This window comes from Carcharhinus amblyrhynchos, chromosome 11, assembly GCF_965287045.1.
Source record: "Carcharhinus amblyrhynchos chromosome 11, sCarAmb.v2.hapA, whole genome shotgun sequence".
NCBI classification, from domain to species: Eukaryota; Metazoa; Chordata; class Chondrichthyes; order Carcharhiniformes; family Carcharhinidae; genus Carcharhinus; species Carcharhinus amblyrhynchos.
In genome coordinates, this window is record NC_137334.1 from 15,517,825 (window position 1) to 15,541,415 (window position 23,591).

The window sequence follows — 23,591 nt, forward strand, 5'->3', positions numbered from 1 at the left end:
GTGGCAGGGGAATTAGCAGCGTAAATACATGGGGTTACAGGGATAGGGCCTGGGTAGATTGTTTTTGGTGCAGACTCAATGGGCCAATTCTGCACTACAGAATTCTGTGATTCGAAGAAAGATTTTTTGATATAAATAAGTACATTACAAAGTTTAACAGAACAGTAGGGAACAAATGAAAACTAGAGCATGTCTTGGTTTGCAAGACTCTTGGGAACTTTGCCATTCCGCCCGCCATGGGAATTGTAGCAGGCAGTACAGACTATACAAAGATCCGTTGACCTTGGCCTGTATTTTCCCGGTCTTGGGGTGAGTGCAGCAGGAAAGTGTTGCCCACTCTTGCAGATGGAAAACCACCACAAAAGCCCGCATGTGTTCAGAAGGAGAGGGGGGAAGGCCCGCACGTGCTCAGAAGTGGGGGGAAGGCCCGCACGTGCTCAGAAGTGGGGGGAAGGCTGGAAAGAAAACTCTAGAATCCCCTTAATGAGACATCTGCTTTTAAATCTGCTCATCATTGGGGTAAATTCTGTTCAAAATTCCCATTTCATTTTTGTGTTTGTCATTCCATGGGCTAACTACAAAACGTTTGTTACAAACACCATCTCCAGCTCATGCTATGTAGGCTGAGGTCTTCCAAACTGAATTCAACTAAAGATCCATATGGTTGACTGCAAGGCTTAGAATATTGAGGCCCAGAATTTAATTTCTGCCAATTTTACAGCAGGAAAGAAAAGATATCCAACCACAACCTCCCAGGTAATTATCAGTGACAGATTGCAATCTTATGTACAATTAACTCCTGAAATTAATACAATTTGCAACACAGAATGTCAGCTGTCACTGAATCATTAGCTATGCAATAAATAATTATACACTCAGCAGTGCACACAACACATAAACCCTGCAAGTTTTAGTTGCAGATTTCAAATATCTTATAGTTCAGGGTACAGCAGGCAGTTTTAAAAAAAAAAGCAAATGCTATGTGCTGACCTTCATAACGAGAGGATTTGAGTATAGGAATAGGGATGTTTTGATGCAATTGTTCAGGGCACCAGTAAGGCCACACCTGGAGTATTGTGTACAGTTTTGATGTCCTTGCTATAGAGGGAGTACAGCAAAGGTTTACCAGGCTGATTCCTGGGATGGCTGGTCTGTCATATGCAGACAGACTAGGTCTGTTAGGATTATATTCACTGCAGTTTAGAAAGGTGAGAGGGGATCTATAGAAACTTCTAAAATTCTGAAAGGGTTAGACAGGGTAGATTCAGAAAGAATGCTCCTAATGGTGGAGGGAGTCCAGAACTAGGGGTCATAGTTTGAGGATAAGGGATAAACTTTTAGAACTGAGGTGAGGAGAAATGTCTTCACCCAGAGTGTGGTGAATGTGTGGAATTCACTATCATAGAAAGTAGTTGAGCCCAAAACATTGTATGATTTCAAAAAGAAATTAGATATAGCTCTTGGGGCTAAAGGGATCAAGGGGTATGAGAGGAGGGGGGTAATCAGGATATTGAATTTGATCAGTCAGGATCATAATGGATGGCAGAGCAGGCTTGAAGGACCTTCTCTTGCTTCTAGTTTCTATGTTTCTGAGCTTGGAAAACAAGGTCAATCAGACCTCCTTTCTCAGGCGTCCATCCCAATGATCGCCAGGGCTACATGGTGGCACAGTGCTTAGCACTGCTGCCTCACAGCACCAGGGACCCAGATTCAATTCTCGGTTTGGGTCACTGTCTGTGTGGAGTTTGCATGTTCTCCCTGTGTCTGCGTGGGTTTCCTCCGGGTGCTCCGGTTTCCTCCCACATTCTGAAAGACATACTGGTTGGGTGCATTGGCCATGCTAAATTCTCCCTCAGCGTACCTGAACAGGCACCGGAGTGTGACCACTGGAGGGTTTTCACAGTAACTTCATTGCAGTGTTAATGTAAGCCTACTTGTGACTGGGGGTTTCCTCCCACATTACAAAGATGTGTGGGTGAGGTTGGTTGGCCATGCTCAATTGCCCCTTAGTGTCGGGGGACTGGCAGGGTAAATATGTGGGGTTATGGGGATAGGTGAAACTTGTCGGTGCAAACTCGGGGCATCTTTCTGCACTGTAGGGATTCTATGATTCTACGACTCCTCGGTGTCCTACCATGTAAGATGGCCAATAATGTGCCTCTATTCATAAGTGTGGTCAGTGTTGAGATAGCTGATGGACAATATAACATGAGCTGGACCAGACAGAGACACATGTCAGTGTGCCTTTCCCCTCAGTTCATTGTGAGGAGAAGGGAGGTGGGGAGAAGGAGACAGATCAGTAACCAGTACCATCATGCATCTCTTTTAGACGCACCGCAAACCAAAGAAGGAGTGAGCTGATCGTGTCTGAAAAGACTAGGGGCGGGATTTTATAGTCTCGCTCGACCGAGACCAGAAATTCCCACCCAAAGTCAACAGACATTCCCGCTGTCCGCCCCTCGCCCTCTCCGATTCCATGACAGGCGATGCGGTAGAATTCCGGCTGATTCAGATAAGTTTTGTTTGACGACTGTGTGTTATATCGGGCACAGCAAGAGTGCCAGGGGCAGAATTCTAGGTGCCACAACCAGTGAAGAGCTATTAGGAACAATAATGGGTGATCCGCCAGCATTACGGGGGGAAGGAAATGGGAACACAGTGTGTGTGAGCGGCTACGGTATATATTATTAATAATTTATACGCAAGTCTCCACAGCCCTTTGCAAAGGCTGTGAGCACTAGGCCACAGTGGTAACACATTCATTTGATACATCTTACTGTTCATTAGCTATCACCACACTGATGGCAGTCACAAATAGAGGCATAACATTGGTCACCTTACGTGGTAGGCGCCGTGGTGTCATATCCCATTAAGGGGCAGTTCCCTGAAAGGATCATGTGACCTGCTAGTCCATTGGGAGCCAAGTTGGGGACTCACTCATACTTGTCTGGGCTTGTCCCAGCATTCGGAGTTTTAGGCCTATGGAGTTTAAGACCTTTTTCCTTGCTCTATAATGTTGTTATAACCGGGGCGCATGGTGCCGCAGTATTAGCACTGCTGCTTCACAGGGCCAGGGACCCGGGTTTGATTCCTGGCTTGAGTCCGCCTGGATCACAAGTTTTTCACATTGAATTTGGTTAGGATAAGCATGATATGATTCATCTCAGGTACAATTCAAATAACCCACTAGGGAGCTTTTACCAAGCAAAGATAATTTCAGAATATAGTTAACATGTATGGAAAGAAAATCAGCAATAACTTTTATCAATTACAAAACAAAAAAAAACAACCACAATAATGTATAACCTTTAACAAATATATCTAAGGTGTTCCAATCAAAAACAAAACTTCCTTTAGACAAAACCCTTTCCACAGATTTAACACAGCAAAGACTAATGCTCCCTTTGGCTGAAATCTACATTTCTGTTGATACTCTCAGAACAGTTTGAAGTCAGAACAGCTTCTTAGAAACCCAAGGAGACTCTCTGGTCAAGTCATCACCAGCAAATTTCCTATCCCAGGAAGGTACAGTGATTAGCACCGCTGCCTCACTGCACCAGGGCCCCAGGTTCAATTCCCGGCTTGGGTCACTGTCTCTGCAGAGTTTGCATGTTCTCCCCTTGAATGTGTGGGTTTCCTCTGGGTGCTCCGGTTTCCTCCCACATTCCAAAGATGTGTGGGTTAGGTTGATTGGCCTTGCTATATTGCCCCAAGGGGGTAAGTAAGTGGGGATAGGGCCTGGGTGGAATTGAGGTTGGTGCAGATTTGATGGCCAAATGGCCTCCTCCTGCACTGTAGGGATTCTATGATTCTATAAACAGCAGAATTTCCCAAAACCGGGGAGAGAGAGAGAGAAGACACTGCTTTCAATCTGATTTCCCTCCTTCCTTCTAAACTAAAAGCTACAGCTCAGAACTGGAAATGAACAAGCTGCACTTACCTGACCTGCAAACATTCTTCTCGCTGACAATGCAGGGTCATAAAACTAATGGACAAAGTAAAAATAAATCAACCTCCATTTAAAACCACATAAGGAGCAGTAAAAAGGCTGTTAGACAACTGGAGCCACAATGAGAGCTGTGAGCTCCAGAAAATGGCACAGTGGTTAGTACTGCTGTGTTTCTACATGCATCCCATTGCCATCTCCTTCCACCACCCCCCCCCCCCCCCCCACCCCTCCTCGATTTTGCGGCATAACCTCTATTGCCTTTCCCTTCTCCCCCTCCCCCCAAACCACTTCAACACTCCCCTGGAGAAAGGGACAGAGAGTTCTAGGAATACAAGTACATAGTTCGTTGAAAACAGTGCCGCAGACAGACTGGTGAAGGAGGTGGCACAGTGGTTAGCACTGCTGCTTCACAGCTCCAGGGACCCGGGTTCGATTCCCTGGCTTGGGTCACTGTCTGTGCAGAGTTTGCACGTTCTCCCCGTGTCTGCGTGGGTTTCCTCTGGGCGCCCCGGTTTCCTCCCACAGTCCAAAAGACGTGCCGGTTAGGTGGATTGGCCACGCTAAATTACCCCTTAGTGTCCCAGGATGCATAGGTTAGAGGGATTAGTGGGTTAACTCTCCGGGGTTTCTGGGATGGGGCCTGGTGGGATTATTGTCAGTGCAGACTCGATGGGCCAAATGGCCTCCTTCTGCACTGTAGGGATTCTATGAGAACATGATAAAAAAAGAACTCTTAAAGGTACACTAACATCACAATGTGCACAGTTGTTCAGTTAATAAACCTTTGTTAGTTCATTGACCGGAGCATGAATCTTACCTCATACCCTATGGACGCAATAAAATCATGAATAATCCCACAGACGCATTATAGAAAATAACAGAGGTTCAGTAATGGATTATATCGAGAATATTGGATAGCAGGAAAAAGTTATCAGGCTGTAATTTAATCAGTGTCAGTGACTAAGCTAAGGAAGACGTTTCTAGGTCAACTGATCATGCCTGAGATTAATCACCGCCTTGAAATTTTTAACTGCAACTTTAATAAAAGGAGAAGGAGGCTATTCAGCCCATCGAGTTTGCACCAACCACAACATCTTTGTACTGTGGGAGGAAACCCACATAGGTACAGACAGGGGTGGAGGGGGGCGTGGAATGAGGGTTCATTATTTTGTTGAACCATGGAATGAAATGCCACAAGAGGCCATTTGTCCCATCCTTACTGTGCTGGCTGTTTGTACGTGCTATTCAATCAGTCCCACATCCCCATCTTTTATCCCATCGTTCCACAAATTTCTCCCTCGCATTCCAGATTGGGTCAACTCATTCTGTTTTAAAAAAAAACTTCTTGTACATAGAAACTTCTTGTCTACAGTGCAGGAGGCCACTCGGCCCATTGAATCTGCAACCAGGTCCTATCCCCCAATCCCAAGCATTTACCCTACCTAGTCCACCTGACACTAAGGGGCAATTTAGTATGGCCAATCCACCTACATCCTGGACTCTGGGAGGAAACCGAAGCACCCGGAGGAAACCCACGCAGACACAGGGAGAACGTGCAGACTCCACACAGACAGTGACCCAAGTCAGAAATTGAACCTGAGTCCCGGATGCTGTGAGGCAGCAGTGCTAACCTCTGTGCCATTGTGCTGCCCTTTGTCTGTTTGAAATCTGTGTCCCCATCTGCTTATCTTATTTCCCTTTGCTGATATCCTTTGTGAATCTGAATATCTTGAAATCCCTCCTTGACTTGACCTGCTCCATGAAGAAATCTCACTTGTCCTACAAGTGCTTGGAAGGTGTCCTCTCCAGTGCTGTGCATAAAAGGATTTTAAGGAAGGTCCTTATGATGTGTTTAAACTTTCCTTTTTCAAAGTATAAAACAGAAATATGCATATTTATGCACTTACATACATCATTAGGAATGGGAGTAGGCCACTCGGCCTTGAGCTTGCTTTGTTATCCAATAAGGTCATTGTTTATAAGTTCACAAGATAAGATATTGAAGCAGAATTAGGCCATTCGGCCCATTGAGTCCGCTCTGCCGTTCAATCATGGCTAATATGCTCCTCATCCCCGTTTTCCTGCCTTCTCCCCGTAACCCTTCACCCTATTACCAATTAAAAATCTGTCTAACCCACTCTTAAATTTACTCACTGTCCCAGTATCCATTGCACTTTGGGGTAGTGAATTCCACAAGTTCGCAATCCGTTGGGAGCAGTTTTTCCTCTGTTGTAAATTTGCTATCCCTTATCCTAAGGCCTCTCATCCTAGAATGTCCCACAAGAGGAAGCATCCACTCCATGTCTACTTTATCCATACCTTTTAATACTTTTAAATACTTTTAAGACGCGGGTTGATGCGTTTTTGATAAGTGAGGGGATTAGGGGTTATGGGAAGAGGGCGGGAATGTGGAACTGAGCCACGACAGATCAGCCATGATCTTATCGAATGGCGGGGCAGGCTCGAAGGGCTAGATGGCCTACTCCTGCTCCTATTTCTTATGTTCTTATGTTCTTTTATCATCTTGTAGACCTCAATTTGATCTCTCCTCATTCTTCTAAATTCCAGAGAGTATCGGCCTAAACTGTTCAATCTCTCTTCATACGACAAACCTCCCATCTATGGAATCAATTGAGTGAACCTCCTCTGAACTGCCTCCAATGACACTACGTCTTTCCTCAAATAAGGGGACCAAAACTGTGCACAATACTCCAGTACCCATCTGGTTGGAGCTTCAACCCTACATTCCTGCCTACCCTCCTCTCCCACCCCACATAACCTTTCACTCCCTAGTATTCATCTCAGAAGGGTTACATTCTCAGCTCCAACAGCAGTCTAAAGGTGTGCAGGTTAAGGGATGGTTCCCTGAGAGGGTCATGGGATAATTGGGAGCTGAGTTGGGGACTCACTCAGACTTGCCTGGGCTTGTTCCAGCAGGTCTGGCTGCGCTTCGCTCCTGTGTGGCATCTCCCCTTCTTGTTTGCTAATTTGCCCCTTAGTGTCCAAAGATGTGTAGGTTAGAAAGATTAGCCATGGTAAATGCCTGGGGTTTTGGGGATAGGACAGAGTGGGGGAGTTATCCTGGATAAGATGTTCTTTCGGAGAATCAGTGCAGACTCTGTGGGCCAAATGGCCTCCATCTGTGCTATAGGGGTTCTATAGTGCTCTTTCTAATCAAGGTTTCTGCTGGCCCAAATCATCTGTGTTGCCCAATACCTGCTGTACTTTTGGATATCTGGCCACCCAACATACTAGACTGTCGCAATTGGCTGCCTAACTTATCTTAGGACTCTTCTGATTGGCCACCCAATTTATGTTAGCCTCCTTGTAATTGGGCCCAAATGATGTTAAGCCCCTTGTGATTGGTCACATACATTATGTTAGGAGTTTTGTGATTTGTCAGCTAAGTTTGTTAGCCACCTTGTGATTGGTCAACATAAACTGTGTTAGGATTCTTGTGATTGGTCACCTGAATAAATGTTTGGATCCGTGTGATTATCAACCTGAATTATGGTTGTAATCTCGTGGCTGGCCACCAAAATTTCAGCAAGCCAGTGACGTTTGACCAGGCAGTTTTAGTTAAAAGTTGGCGCGGTGGCACAATGGTTAGTACCGCTGCCTTACAGTGCCAAGGACCTGGGGTTCAATTCCGGCCTTGGATGGTAACTGTCTGTGCGGAGTCTGCACATTCTCCCTGTGTCTGTGTGGGTTTCCTCTGGTTTCTTCCCACAGTCCAAAATGTTCTGGTTAGGTGGATTGGCTCTGATAAATTGCCCCTTAGTGTCAAGGGGACTGACAGGGTAGATGGGGTTATGGGGATAGGACCTGGGTGAAATTGTGGTCAGTGCAGATTTGATGGGCCAAATGGCCCCCTTCTGCACTGTAGGAGTTCTATAATTCTAAGAAACCTACTGATCCCAGTAGCATAGAATTCCAGTAACATTTTTGAGATGTATAGATAAATTTTAAAGATTTATAATGAAGAGGAAAAGAAAACTTAAGCACACAAGATTACAGTTACAGTAAGAAAAACAGTTTTACAGAACATCCTTCATAAAAAAAATTAGTCAGAACTCACAAGTAAACACCTTTGTGACAACAATTTCTTACTGATTTTTAATTCTAAAAAATTCAGTAATGTCATCCAAGGCAAAACTGTTATCACTTTAGGACAGGTATACCACACAACTTCTCACTTGCGTGGCATGGTGGCATAGTTGTTAGCACTGTTGCTTCACAGTGCCAGGGGCCTGGGTTTGATTCCCAGCTTGGGTCACTATTTGTGTGGAGTTTGCACGTTCTCCCCATGTCTGCATTGGTTTCCTCCCACAGTCTAAAGATGTGCAGGTTAGGTGCATTGGCCATCCTAAATTGCCTCTTAGTGTCCCAGGATGCATTGGTTAGAAGGATTAGCAGGGCAATATATGGGGTTATGTGGATAGGGCCTGGGTGGGATTGTGGTCAGTGCAGACTCGATGGACTGAATGGCCTCTTTCTGCACTGTAGGATTCTATGACTCACTTCCACTCTGCTATGGAAATCTAAGGATATTCAGAAAGAAGACTATTGTCTGCAACAAAGACTCTTTCACCCTGACTAAATGGCTGATTCACGCTCTCCCAGTATAGACCCAGGAGGTCTTTCCCAGACAATCAACGCAAAAGCCCAACACATTTCTTTTAAATACCCTTTTCCCATTAATATTCCAATTCCATTGTCCACAGCATCACTCTGAGCTGAACTCCAAAATATAAAATGAACTTCCATGTTTTCCCATTGCCTCCATTTTGGATGAAAGAACAAAGAAAAGTACAGCACAGGAACAGGCTCTTTGACACCTCCAAGCCCGTGCTGATAGTGAAGCCCAAACTAAACTAAACAAAAAGCCTTCTGCCCTTACTCAGACTATATCCCTCTATTCCCTGTCTGTTCATGTACCCATCCGGACGCCTCTTAAATGTTGCAATAACGTTTCAGAATCTTTTCTCATTTACCTGGGAAACATTGCAAGCTGTAAAAGCCTTTCACTCCCATTCGAAATTGAACAATTGAAAAGCCAAGTCCCTATGTATCTCTAAATGTGAATTTCTAAACTCAACCAACATATTTATAAATCCACTCTACCATGTTACAAATGCATGCATCTAATACCTCTATCGCTTTTATCACTCAACTCTCCCAGGCAAGTTGTCTCCATTAACCTTTCTGCAGCTGTTCCCCATATCCCTTTAATTATTCGAAATAGATCTACCTCCTTCTCGAAACTTAATTAATGCCAAATCCCTCTGACGCTGAAAATCAACTCCTGCAAGTGTGGAGTCTCATTCACTCAGCTTTTAATTATTGTTGGAGATTTAAAAATATTTAAGTAAGTATTTATTTCTGTCTCTTTCATCTCTCCTTTAACCCAATTGTACTTCTTTCTTTATTTTGTTTTCTGTACATGATTTGACTCTGAATTAATTATTCAAACCAATACTTCCTGTGCTGCTCAGCAACAATCCTTCAATCTGATTAGTTACAGAGATACTCAATTTCTTGCTCTGTACACCCAGACTCCTGGGGTGGGATTTTCTAGCCGCGCTCACCCCGAACCGGAAAATCCCACCTGAGGTCAACTGACCTTTCCATGGTCTGCCCCTCACTCGCTATGATTCCTGTGGTGGACGGAACAGGAAAGATCCCCCCTGGTGTTCTGTAAAGTAGCCTAATAGGAACTTCCAGTGCAAACATCCATCATGGCTTTCCTCTGGGTGCTCTGGTTTCCTCCCACAGTCCAAAGATGTGTGGGTTAGGTTGATTGGCCATGCTAAAATTGCCCCTTAGTGTCATGAGATGCGTAGGTTAGACAGATTAATGGGTAAAATATGTCGGAATATGGAGATAGGGCCTGGGTGGGATCGTGGTCGGTGCAGACTCGATGGGCCAAATGGCCTCTTTCTGCACTGTAGGATTCTATGATTCTGCAACAAATGTAAGTGTGAAGAGTGGCTGATGTCCTTTTTCTGACTCTGAATGAAAGATCTGAGCCATGATGACACAACTACTTAAGATTACTTACAATAATACTGAGAATTCACTGTTCCTGAGTGAGAATGGACAGGCTGGCAGACTGTCAAATTTTCTCTTTTATACCAGTCCTGTACTTTGTGCCTATGAGAATCTGCCTGCTTCATACATAGAATCACATTGTTATAAAGCAGGGGTGGATCCCCCTTCTGAGAACTAACACCGAAATGCCCAAAGAGGAGTACCTCATCCTATAATCTGTAAAAAGTGTGTGAGAAGTGATGTGACCTGCTCTTCAGCAACTTTTAAAGGTTAAATGCAAAATAAACTCATGACACTCTCTAAAATCAGCACGTAACAACTTATTTATCTGACTAACAGTGAGCAAATTAAACTATTAACAAACTGAATAACTCCCTTCTAACTATTAACACTTCCCGAATAAAACAAGATTCTAATTGTATACTGTTCAGATAAATACAATTCTCACTCATTAACAAAATAGAATTTAGTCTCTCTCAAAATTACAACCAGGTTTTGTCTCTTCTGGAATATTTTGGGCTTTCTCTGTTGATTCTTCTGTCTGGAACTTCTTTCTTCTTTGGTACCTTTGCTATCTAAATGGTGCTTTAAAAAAAAAGCTATGAGAGCCAATGATTTTCTCTCTCTCTCTCTTTCGAGAACTAATAGCCCTGGCAGGTGGCTGTTGCTCTCCCCTTTTGTCCCACTGCCCCCTTCTTTTATACCTGTGATGACGCATCAATATTTTCCACAATAGGATTGGCCCTAGGTTGTCAAAACCATCATATTTAAATTTAATAGGTTGTTGGTATCTAAGTGCCTGATTCAAATTGATTGGCTAAATTCAAAAGCCTGTTGCCTTGGTAACACTGCTGCTTGGCCATTTGATATGCGGGTTTCAGTTTGGGCTCTCTGTGTACTTTTTTTAACACTCTAAGTGTAGAAAGAGCACCACCTTTTAACAGCACCATGCAAAGGGCCCCCCCAGGCATTTTACTATTTTTATAATTTTACCAAATTCTAATTTCCTACCTTCCAATCTACAATTGCTGTACACAACTTTGCAACAATGCAACGCAGGAGAGGCTTTTCAGCCTATCGAGTCTGTTCCGATATGTGAGAAACACCTGAATTCCCACCTAATCCTATTTACAAGCACTTGGCTCATAGCCTGAATGTCCTGAGGTGCCAAGTTTTCAAACATGTCCTCAAACAACTAGCTGGATTTTACTTTTAGCAAGAAGCCTTCTTATCAAAGTTTTTCCATGGCCACATTATCAATCAAAGCAACTGAGTATGGCCTGAGCCCTGGGCAGAGTAAATTTTCACTTCATTCTTAACGTTAGAAAGCCAGTGCGCAGAGTGGACTGGGCCAACCCGAGTCCATCGCCTTGTTTGTGCCAAACACCAATTTCAAATTGAATCCAGTGGTCTTCACAAGGGAAGGGAACAAGCTGACAAAGTGAGGCGTTGTACCCCATCTTGGGCTTGATCCAACACTTGATCTTAGCCAAAAGAAACGGCAGAGGGATAGAGTCATAGAGCCCCTACAGTTCAGAAGGAGGCCATTCAGCCCACCGACAATCATCCTATCCAGGCCTTATCCATATAACTTCATGTCTAGTCCCGCTGACACTAGGGGCAATTTATCACGGCCAATCCACCTAACTTGCAGGTCTTTGAATTGTGGAAGGAAACTGGAGCATCCAGAGGAAACCTACGCAGACACGGGGAGAATGTGCAAACTCCACACTGACAGTTACCCGAGGCTGGAATTGAACCTGGTTCCCTGGAGCTTGAGGCAGCAGTGCTAACCACTGTGCAGCCCAAGTGTCAAGGTATATTTGGAAGAGTTGTACCCTCAGAGGAAGGGAGCTTGCAGAGAGAAACCTCATAGTCGAAGGCTTCTCATCTAAGTTCTCTGGCCGGAACTCTGCCACCTCATCCGCTTGGAATTGGAGCAGGAGAGGGTCCAACAACAGAAATATCCATTGATCTCGGGCGAGTGACCCGAGTGATGCCATAAAATCCCACTCAATATCTTTTAAACAGAAGTGAGCTTCCCAGCTTTCACATAGAAACTCTCACTAAACACTAAGAATTAACCAACAACTCTCTGGATAGTAGATGGCACAGTGACACAGTGGTTAGCACTGCTGCCTCAGCACCTGGGGCCCAGCCTTATTCCCGGCTTGGGTCATTGTCTGTGCGGAGTCTGCATGTTGTCCCCATGTCTGCATGGGTTTCCTCTGGGTGCTTTCGTTTCCTGCCACAGTCCAAAGATGTGTGGGTTAGGTTGATTGACCGAGCAGGGTTATTACGTGGGGCTATGGGAATAGAGGCTGGGTTGGATTGCGGTCAGTGCAGACTAGATGGGCTGCAAGGCCTAGTCCTGAACTGTAGGGGTGCTATTGTTGAAATTGTGAATCACTGCTTTTTTGGGCGTCACAACATTTATTGTCCTCCCTTTGAACTGAGTGGTTTGCTGAGCCATTTCAGAGGGTGCTTAGGAGTCAAACAAATGTAGGCCAGAACAGGTAAGGACAGCAGATTTCCTTCCCTAAAGGACATTAATGAGACAGATGGACTCTTTCCGACAATCGACATTGGTTTCATGGTCATCAGTAGATTCTTAATTCCAGAGTTTTATCAAATATAAATTCCACCATCATGGTGGGGTTTGAATTTGGGTCCCCAGAACAGTCCCCTGGGTTACTAGTCCAACAAAAATACCACTACACCACTGCCTTCCCAGAACTATGTGTGGATGGCCTTGGCATTAGGCACATTCTGTCCATGCCTGCGTGGGTTTCCTCTGGATGCTCCGGTTTCCTCCCACAGTCCAGAGATGTGCGGGTTAGGTTGATTGGCCATGTTAAATTTCCTCAGGGGAGGGTTAGCAGGGTAAATGTGTGGGGTTATGGGTATAGGGCCTGGCTGGGATTATGGTTGGTGCAGACTCAGTGGGCCGAATGGCCTGTTCCTGCACCGATGGGATTCTATGATTTCTGACAGACTCACAAAACCCACCCAAAACTGGGAGAAAGAGACCCACGCTGACACGGGCAAGGTTCATTTGAGGATTATTTTGGCAGAAAATAGCTCAGCCTGTCAAAACCTTGTGAAGTTTCTGTATAAAGGGAGGGGAAGGAGAATCAGCCAATGGCGTCCTTCGAAGCACCATTTGATTAAATTTGTGTTCTGGTGTTTCATTTTGCACATTTCCAGAACTTTCCATCCATTTACGTTACTGTGAACACATTTGAGTTTGATCACTGATTATTTTTCCTTTCATTTCCAAAGGGGTTTATGACACCATCGTACTGCCTGTAAACTGTAACCCCTCCCTGTGTTCACCCGTGCATTTGACTCTTTTTTTTTGTTTAAACAAGAGTTACCACTGAGGCCTTTCTGTGAATGTGTCAGTTTGGAATCGTATGTTAAAACGCGCATGAACTCACCGAGAGGAAAAAAAATGAAGCTGCGATTTGTAAGATACTTTCTTTCCATGCATTTGGTTTTAAAAAAAAATCCTGGTCTGCAGGAATGAAGGGTTTTTTTTAGCTACCAAAAGAGAAAATGCTGGAAAATCTCAACAGGTCTGGCAGCATCTGTAAGAAGAGAAAAGCTGCTGTTTCGAGTCCAGATGACCCTTTGTCAAAGCTGGAATGCACATCTGCAAGAAGCAAGAGCAAAAACAACACCCCACCCCAATTCCTAATGGCTCTACGTCCATTTGGCCATTCACATCTTTTCCATTCTCTCTCTGGACTGCCATTAGCAGCCCTTTCCCCTGGTTTCTGTGGCTATGATTCATCTTTCATTCCCTCCCCCTGCAGTATAAATATCTCCCGCTTTCTCTGCCTTTTAGCTTTGACAAAAGGTCACCCAGACTTGAAACGTCAGCTCTTTTCTCCCCTTACAGATGCTGCCAGACCTGCTGAGATTTTCCAGCGTTTTTCTCTTTTGGTTTCAGATTCTGGCATCCGCAGTAATTTGCTTTTTTTTTTCCCCAGCTAGCTAGGTTAATTACGTATTCAGTCAGTTTAGTTTTCTTTGTAATGAGAGTAATATGAATTTCTTTTTGACTAAATTACATTGAGAAAAACCACAAAGTCGTATTTCAAAATATTACTTTGTGTTAAAGAGAACGCAGCTTTCATTTGTCTGTATGGAGTTTACCTGTTTTCCAAGTGTTGCTTTAAAGTATCCCTTATCTTTCCCTCTATGCAGTGAGCTTGACCACTAACAGGCTAATAGGTGCAGTGGCAGGGACCATTCTGGCTCTGGGGGTGATATTTGGAGGAACAGGGTGGGGAATAGAGTAAGCATCCTTCTCGGTCTGAGTTTGATATTGGTGCCAGTGTGTGAGGTACATGTTATGCACCCGAGGCCTTTCTGTGTGTCACCTTCTTGGCTTTGTGTCAGTGTGGTTGACTGTATTTCTGCGTCATGTGATTGACTGTGTCTGTGTCCTGTGATTTGCTTGTGTAGTGTTGAAACCCTCTCCTTTCTGGGACATGTGGGGCATGAGAGAGAAAATAATTGGGGGAAAAGAAACGCTCACAAAAAAATAAATAGCTGAAATGTGACGTGGTAATTGAGATGTCTTTTGGTTCTGCTTTCAAACTGTGAAGGCCTAACAAGTTTCCTAGCAACCAGTTCTGGCTGAAGCCTGTTTGACAAGGCCTCGAATAATCAGATCTCTCATTAGAAAGAGGATTTAGTCGAGTAATTAGCTGCAGTGTCAATGAGACAAGGCAACACCCATAGAGTTGATACAAAATTGATCTGCAGTTATCCAGACTTCTTAGAAGTCACCAGGGCAGCATTTATATGGGGGAATTGGACAGACTGAGGGCAAGGAGCAAAGCTTCACCCTTCACCCATTTTTAAAAATCTTTATTCCAACTCTCTGCCATTAATGGTAGTTTTAGTCGGTGCAGGCTTGATGGGCCAAAGGGCCTTTTCTACACCGAATGACTCGCTATGTCTCTCCCCTCACGGTCCTGACAGTGGCAAGACCACTCAATACAGAGAACGCCCAGTGGGGAAGGATCAGTGCCACAGACCGCAAGAGATGCCTTGGCGCCAATTGGCACTTAAGGAAACAAGAAAAAGAATTTCAGAAGGCCACCATTGGATGGCAGGAAATAAAATGTGAGGAAATCACAAAATGAGGGGGTCAGTGATTGGACCGACGCAGTGGTAACTTTCCGATTCCATTCTATTTGTTTCCAGTTGAATTGGATTCTACCGATTGCACTATGGGGTGAAAGAGAGGTGATGACAAATTGGGTTATCTGGCTAACCACACAGGGCAGCGATGAGGCACTGCCATATGCCCACAGCAGCTCATTTCTATCGAAAGGGCCACATTTTTTTCCCTGGGGACGCATCACTCTGCCACCCAAGTCCCAAACGCAGCTCTTGTCCAAATCTCCTGGTCTCAGCACGTTGTCACACTGCATCACAGAATCGGCCATAGCAACTGTCTTTGCAGTTTTAGTTTATTTTGCAAACAGTGTTCATTCTGGTTAGTTTAGTCACTCAATTGCCTGAGTGTGGCCCAGCTGAAAGAGACTGTGTATGATCCAACGTATGAGTACTCTAGGCTTTAACTCCATTAACCAAATTTCTCTGACATTTCTTATCGAGTTAATTTATCCACGTGTAATTGTGGACTAATGAACAGTTTAAAAAAAAACTACTTAGTCGGGTTGAAAGAAACTCCTTGGTACAAAACCTGCTCAAGTCGTTAGTGCGTGTTAAATCTTCAACAAGTTAACATATTTCGAAGAATGAACGTTAGGTATTGCCCGAATCTGTTGAAGTATCCGACTGAGGTATAAAGAGGTCAGAGTCTTTCTTCACATCCTTTTCCCCAATCTCCCTCTTTCTCCTTATTCGCTCCTCTTCTCTCTCTTAATCTCCCCACCTCCATTCTTCCACTCCCCTCACTCCCACTCTTTCTCTGTCTCACTCTCTCTTCCTCTCCTCTTTCTTTCCTTCTTTCCTTCTTTCTCTCTCTCTTTCTGTCTTTCTTGCTCTCTCTCTTTCCCTCTTTCTCTCTCTTTTTCTCTCTCTCTCTCTCTTTTCCCGGTAGAACATTCCAGAACTGATTTGGCACCGCGTATCCGCAGTTGTCTCTGGGCACCTAGCTAAAACGCAGCTTTCGCCTGAGGAATCCTTTTCACAGATCGAATTGTCCAACCACATCTTCCTGTGAGCTGTAGAGTGGGATCTTGGCGGTTTTGTTTTTGTGCATGGTGTAGTGTTTTATTAATGAAGTGATAAGAAGTTTTGTTATTCAATCATTCTTAATTAGCATGAATTAAAAATTGTTTTCCCTCAAGTGTGACCACAGTGACTGGTTCTGACGCTGTTTCTTCCCATGATCCTTTGTCACAGGTCCTAGTGCTACCAATCTTATAATAGGGTCCATCGCTGGCGCCATCCTAGTGGCTGCTATTGTCCTTGGGGGTACAGGATGGGGCTTTAAGTAAGCAATGTCGCATGTCTTATCTTCAATAGCTGTGGCACTACACTCTGCTTACAACACCAAGTTTTGAGGTCCTGCTACAAGACCTAAGAAAAATATCAAATTCTGGCTGAGAGATTGACCGTTAATCTGAAGGGGCCAGCACTGAAACTTTTGCTGTCCTTTTTCTTTTCTTCTGTTTCTCTCTGTGGCAAAACGGAAAAAAAAAATCTCGGATAATGAGAGAAACATTCTTTTTCCATTAATTGGTCTGCAGCAGAACCACAGACAATTTGGACTGGCCTAGCTCAAAGCTTGAAGTGCATGTTTTATGAAGTATATATATATATATATATCTATCTATCTATCTATAATTTGTGTCATTATCTGATATCCCAAAGTGATTCACAAGACCAGGACACATGCAAAGTGGTTTTGATGCACTGATCAGTTGTTGATCATGGGAAAGGAGTCGAAGTTTAATTTTTCACGATTCTATAGGAGTTAAATGGGGTGTGGGAGACCTTTGGGAGATACTTGGAATCCAGCGAACTGGACCAACAACTATGTTCCTTTGGTTATGAATGCTTCAGTTGGCGTGCCATTGATTTACCAGCCAAGCAACACCCTCCTTGCCTGGCCTGGTCTTTGGGGGGGCGTACTGTCGCACATTTCTTTCCACTCCTTGTGAGGAAGTAAGGCCTGATTAAAAAGAAGAGTGTCTCATGTGAGACTCGTGTCAGCATTGTTCTATTTTCCCTACGAGTTGTACTCCCTATGATTGCCGTTGTTAAGTTCCTAAAATTCTTTGCCATTAGTCGTAATACTTTTTAACTGCTTTCCCTTGGAGGTGATTTTTTTTCATGGGACATGGGTGTCACTGGCTGGCCAGCATTTATTGGCCGACCCTAGACTGAATGGCTTGCTTGGACATTTCAGAGGGCAGGTGAGAGTCAACCACATTGCTGTGGCTCTGGAGTCACACGCAGGCCAGACCAGGTAAGGACTTCCTTCTCTAAAGGACATTAGTGAACCAGCTGGGCTTTTTTGACAATGGTTTCATGGCCATCAGTAGATTCTTAATTCCAAATATTTTTTACTGAATTCAAATTCCACCATCTGCTGTGGCGGGATTCGAACCTCGGGTCCCCAGAACATTAGCTGAGTTTCTGGATTAATAGTCTTGCGATAATGTCACTAAGCTACCGTTTTTCCCCATGTGCCACGATTGGCACGATTAAGGAAAGCACCTCAGTGTCTCCGTTGTTGCCCCTGCAGCTGTGGCCTTGAACCTCCCGTGAATGAGTGTAATGTACTCGATTCCGAGAGGCAATATCGATCTGGATGCACTTTTTGCATCAACAGGAAGTGAGCCTTGAATTCACCACTCTCATATTAAGTTTGATAAGACTATTTTACCCACCTGGTTCCCTGGGGCATCTTTATCTGAGATGGAGCAGATGCGGGGAGATGAGATGTGGAATTTTAAGGAATGGGAATACATCCGCCTTGTTTAAGAAGGATTGCAAATTGCGGGGCAATAGATGACCCAAGTTTGGGGAAGGGCCTAATTAGACTAGATGGCCAGAGTGTGGTACAGACTTAACTCCTGACAATCCATACTGGCTAAGATAGTTCTTGGGCTCCTCACCTTGTCCCAAATGGTACCATTGCCGTAAGCCACAATTAGCATCCCTCGGGTATCAAGGATGCTACATGCAGAGAGAAAGTGAGAGAAGCTCAGTGAAATATTGCTGTTTGTAGGGTTTTCATCTCTCTCTCTTCAGGGTACTGGGGAGGTACCCTGGAGGCTAAAATCTTTACTGAATGATTAGTTTTACTGGCACTAAAATGCGGCGGTTCTGCAGTTACAAATGTGATGATGTGGATATGCCGGTGTTGAACTGGGGTAAACACAGTAAAAAGTCTGACAACACCAGGTTTAAGTCCAACCGATTTATTTGATAGTAAAATTTTAAATTTTTTGATAGTAAGCTTTCGAGGTTACCCCTTTTGTCAGGTGAATGGAGAGTTCTAGCCAGAACACTCCATGCACATGGCGAAGGGTGTTACAAATGTGGTCAGTGGCATAATGCGCAGCTCAGAATGACCATCATTCTACTTTGGTTGGCTGACAAGTAAAGTTCTTTATTTGGTATCTTCTTTAATCTACTGCCACTTTGTCTTCTAGAACTTATAGCAAAACGGATGGTTTGCTATCTTTGTTATGTAACATGCAAATCTGTTTCTCACAGTCTCCTGAGGTTAGGCAGCCAGTTGTCTTATCTATAACCTCTCCCTGCTAGCTCCACAAAAATGCTCGAGTTCGCTTGGACACGGCAGCGATTCCTCAGCAACCTGACGGAGTCATAGTAATAATGCCGGATAGCCTTCGAGACTTGCCTTCCGAACACCCACGTGCTTCTTAATGCATTCCTTGCCATTTAATAGTCACGGGAGAAAAATCTTTCAAAGTGCAAAGGTCTTGTGTGGGATTCTCTGACCGTGCTCTCCCCAAAACCAGAAAATCCCTCCCAAGGTCAACGGACCTTTGTGTTTTTATCCCCCCTTCCCATCCCCCCTACGGTTCTCATGGTGGGCAGGACAGGAGAAGTCCCCCCCCTTAACTATCAGTTTTATCTCCCACTTCTCCTTCCCATGGAGAATGCTTTATTTTGTTAGAGTTGGTGCGTGACAGCCGATCGACTTCCTTCATCGATTGTGTTTCGATGGCAACCAGATATTATTTTGGTGTTTTGCCACTTGCCAATTACTCTGAGTGTGTATCACCAACTTGCGGCCAATGTATCTTGACACTGCCAGGAAGAGTGCAGAGGCTTGGGGGAAGGTGGGAAAAGATTCACAAAGTTAATACCAGAACTGAGAGGTTGTACATTTTAAAGTAGATTGAACAACCTGAGGTTTGCTCCTCTACAGAAGAGAAATCTGAGGGGTGGCCTGATGTAGGTCTTCCAAGATTATCAAAGGGGTAGATGTGGAGGGTGGTATGGTGGCACAGTTGTTAGCACTGCTGCCTCACAGCACCAGGGACTTGGATTCAATTCCAGCCTTGGGTCACTGTCTGTGCATGTTCTCCCCATGTCTGCGTGGGTTTCCTCCGCATGCTCTGGTTTCCTCCCACAGCACATACATGCTGGTTAGGAGCATTGGCCATGCTAAATTCTCCCTCAGTGTACCTGAACAGGCGCTGGAGTATGACGACTAGGGGATTTTCACTCTGACTTCATTGCAGTGCTAATGTAAGCCTACTTGTGACACTAGTAAATAAACTTTAAAAAGATGTCTAATATCTGATCTAAAAAGGGTTCAGTGTCCGTCTCCTATAAGTCTGTATTTTCATTATTTCTAAGCATGTGGCTGGGCCAGCATTTATTGTCCATCCCTAGTTGCCCTCAAGAAGGCGATATTGACTGCTGCTGTGTGATGTAGGTAAGCCCATACTGCTGTTAGGAAAGGTGTTCCAGGATTTTAAACCAGTGACAATGAAGGAACATTCCAGTCAGGGATGGTGTGTGACTTGGTGGGGGAACCAGCTGATGGTGGTGTTCCCCGCTGTCTTTGTCCTTCTGGGTGATAGAGGTCATGTGTTTGGATGGCCCTGCTAAAGGAGCCTTGGCGAGTTGCTGCAGTGCATCTTGTAGATGGCACACACTGCTGCCACTATGTGCTGCTACCAATCAAGAGGCTGCTTTGCCCTGGATGGTGGCATCCAGCTTGAGTATTGGGAGAGGTACACTTATTCAGTCAAGAAAGAGGACAGTATTCCATCACACTCCTGCAGATAGGTTTTGGGGAATCAGGAGGCGAGTTACTTACCTCGGTATTCCCAGCCTCTGACCTGCTCTGGTAGCCACAGTATTTTTATGGCTGATTCCATTCAGTTTCTGGTCAATGATAACCCACTAGGATGGCAATTGTGGGGGATTTGGCAATGGGAATGCCATTGAATGTCAAAGGGAGGTGGTTAGATTCTCTCTTGTTGGAGATGGTTCAACTGTGTAGTTTTGGTCTCCTTCCTTGAGAAGGAATCTAGTCAATATCCTCTGCACCCACTCCAATACCCCCTCCAAAACCGGAGGGGCTATTGGAAGGGGAACAGAGGAGATTTACTAGGTTGATTCCGGAGTTGAGGGTTGGCTTGTGAGGAGAGACTGAGTAGACTGGGGCTATACTCATTGGAATTCAGAAGGATGAGGGGAAATCTTATAGAAACATGTAAGATTATGAAGGGAATAGACAAGATAGAAGCAGGGAAGTTGTTTCCACTGGCGGGTGAAACTAGAACTAGGAGGCATGGCCTCAAATTAAGGGGAAGCAGATTTAGGACTGAGTTGAGGAGAAACCTCTTCACACAAAGGATTGTGAATCTGTGGAATTCCCTGTCCAGTGAAGCAGTTGAGGCTGCCTCATTGAATGTTTTTAAGGCAAGGATAGATAAATTTTTGAACAGTAAAGGAATTAAGGGTTATGGTGAGCGGGTGGGTAAGTGGAGCTGAGTCCACAAAAAGATCAGCCATGATCTTACTGAATGGCAGAGCAGACTCGAGGGGCCAGATAGCCTACTCCTGCTCCTAGTTCTTGTGTTCTTATGTTCAGTGCCTGGCACTTGGGTGATGTAAAGGTTGCTTGCTACTTGTCCAGGTCTTGCCGACATGCCCACCTTCAGTATCTGAGGAGTTGTGAATGGAACTGAACACTGCACAATCATCAAATGAATCTCCCCACTTTTGACCTGATGACGGAGGAAAGGTTATTGATGAATCAGCTGAAGATGATTGGGCTGACGACACTGCCCTGAGGAACTCCTGTAGTGATGTCTGGGACTGAGATAATTGACTTCCAATCACCACAGGCATCTTCCTTTGTGCTGGTATGTCTCTGACCTGTGCAGTTTCCAATTCCTTGACTCCCCTTGACTCCAGTTTTACTAAAGCTATTTGAGGCCACACTCAGTTAAATACTGGCTTGACGTCCAGGGCAGTGGCTCTTACCTCACCTCCGGCATTCAGTTCTTTTGTTCACATTTAGACCAAGGTTATAATGATTTCTGGAACTGAGTGGCCCTGAATGAACCCAAACTGAGGAGATAGTTGCTGAGACGTGCTGCCAATAGCACAGTCAATGATACTATCTGTCACTGAGCTGATGTTTGTGAGTAAGCACATGGGGTGGTAATTGGCTGGGCTGGATTTGGCCTACATCTTACTGACTAGGCCTCTACTTTTGCTTTTCTGAAGGCAAATATTCCTTCTTTCCCCATCACCAGGAGTTGTCTTCCTCATTCTTCCAGGTTTATTTGGAATGATGAGCTTTCGGAGTGCTGGTCCTTCATCAGGTGAAGGAGCAGCGCTCTGAAAGCTCGTGATTGTGAATAAACCTGTTGGACTTTAACCTGGTGTTGTGAGACTTCTCACTGTGCCCACTCCAGTCCAACACCAGTTCCGAGCACAAAATGCCCTTTGATGTGAGGAAGAGAAGCCTACTTGAAGATGACTCACTGACCCTTCAGGAATTTTGGCCAAAGTCCCCACCTCTGGATATAGGATTTCCCCACCTCTGAAAGACTGAAACAAATGACACAATGACCTGCTCTTCTTGTAGAAGAGTCCCAATTCGTGAAGCATTCTAAGAGACATTATCTTCAGTGGCACAGTGCTTAGTACTGCTGCCTCACAGCGCCAGGGTCCCTGGTTCGATTCCTGGCTTGGGTCACTGTCTGTGCCGAGTCTGCATGTTCTCCCCGTGTCTGCGTGGGTTTCCTCCGGGTGCTTTGATTTCCTCCCACAGTCCAAAGATGTGTGGGTTAGATGGATTGGTCATGCTAAATTGCCTCTTAGTATCAGGGGGACTAGCTACGGTAAATGCATGGGGCTGTGGGGATAACGCCTGGAGGGGATTGTGGTTGGTGCAGACTCAGTGGGTCGAATGGCCTCCTTTTGCACTGTAAGATTCTATGATTCTGATCTGAGCTTATGAAGTTGGCCTTATTATCTTCCACAATTCATAAACTTGAGCTCATTTAAAACTCTGGTGTCCGAACCTCTGACTGAGTCGCATTCACCCATCACCCCACATCTCGCTGTCCTACACTGGCTCTCAGTCAGGTAAGGCCTCAGTTTTGATTTTGAATCCCCCCAAGGCCTTGCGACTTTCCTGATCTTTGTAATCTCCTCCAGCCTCACAACCTTATGAGGCCTGTTCGATCGATTCATTCATTCGAATAGATGAGGGACAGCACTGATATGTGTTTTAAAATGGTTTTCTTTTATTGAACAGAAATGATTAACATGACAAAAGTGAAAACGAAAAGGAAAGTGAACTTGGGACTGGCTTTTACTGCCAGCCTCCGTCCTGAACTGGAACGCACTGAACGGATCTCGAAAACAAACTGAAAAAACGTACACACTAAAATCCAAACTATATTTCGACTCTTATCTCGTTATTGGAAATGTTTTCCGCAGGGTGACTCGGTCTAGAAAAACATTCCTGGCAGCTGCTGTTATGAAAATCTTGTTTGCCTGCATTGTGTACCCTTCAGGAATGCAGTCAAGTTCTAGCTAACTTTAGCCTTCTGATTCTACACATAGTCAAGTTAGAATCAATCTTTCAGCTTGGCAGAATTAGTTACGTTGGCAGAAATATCTTAAAATGAAGTCTTTGTGTAGACTGAAGCAAAAAGGGCTAATTATACATAAAATCTCTCAAGGCCTCCACACCCTGACAGTTCTGGCTGTCTGCATATTATTGACCCATTGTGGGAAGCCATGTCTTAAACTGCCTTGGCCCTCAACTGTTTAATTCTTTCCCTAAATCTTTTTGCCTCCTTACCTTTCCAAGATGCTCCTCGACAAAGCTTTGGGTGCCTTTTCTCTCCTCAGGTCCAGTGTCATTTCTTTTTTTGATTGGTCAACACATCTGTGAATTGCCTTGGGAATAGATATTGAGTGCCAAGTTATCGTTGCCATGGCAACTGCTGCGTGAGACTTTCGGAAGGCAAATGAGGCCACTGTCCCACACGGGTATCCATTATCCAGGAGGTAGCCATGTTTCTCCATCCCATGATTCCTGCACAGTATCAACCAGTATCTCAATTGGTAGCATTTGATTTGA

The 23,591-nt window shown here is 44.7% G+C and overlaps 1 protein-coding gene across 1 annotated transcript in view; it reads left to right on the forward strand.

Annotated features, from left to right (window-relative positions):
• LOC145349660 (disintegrin and metalloproteinase domain-containing protein 23-like) overlaps positions 1-14,721 on the forward strand; it is a 121,317-nt gene extending 106,596 nt beyond the window's left edge. Inside the window, exon 25 of the mRNA XM_080198184.1 lies at positions 14,213-14,721. Within this exon, the coding sequence (XP_080054310.1) occupies positions 14,213-14,307 (95 nt within the window). The 3' untranslated portion in view covers positions 14,308-14,721. The remainder of the gene's footprint in view (positions 1-14,212) is intronic.
• Positions 14,722-23,591: the final 8,870 nt, after the last annotated feature.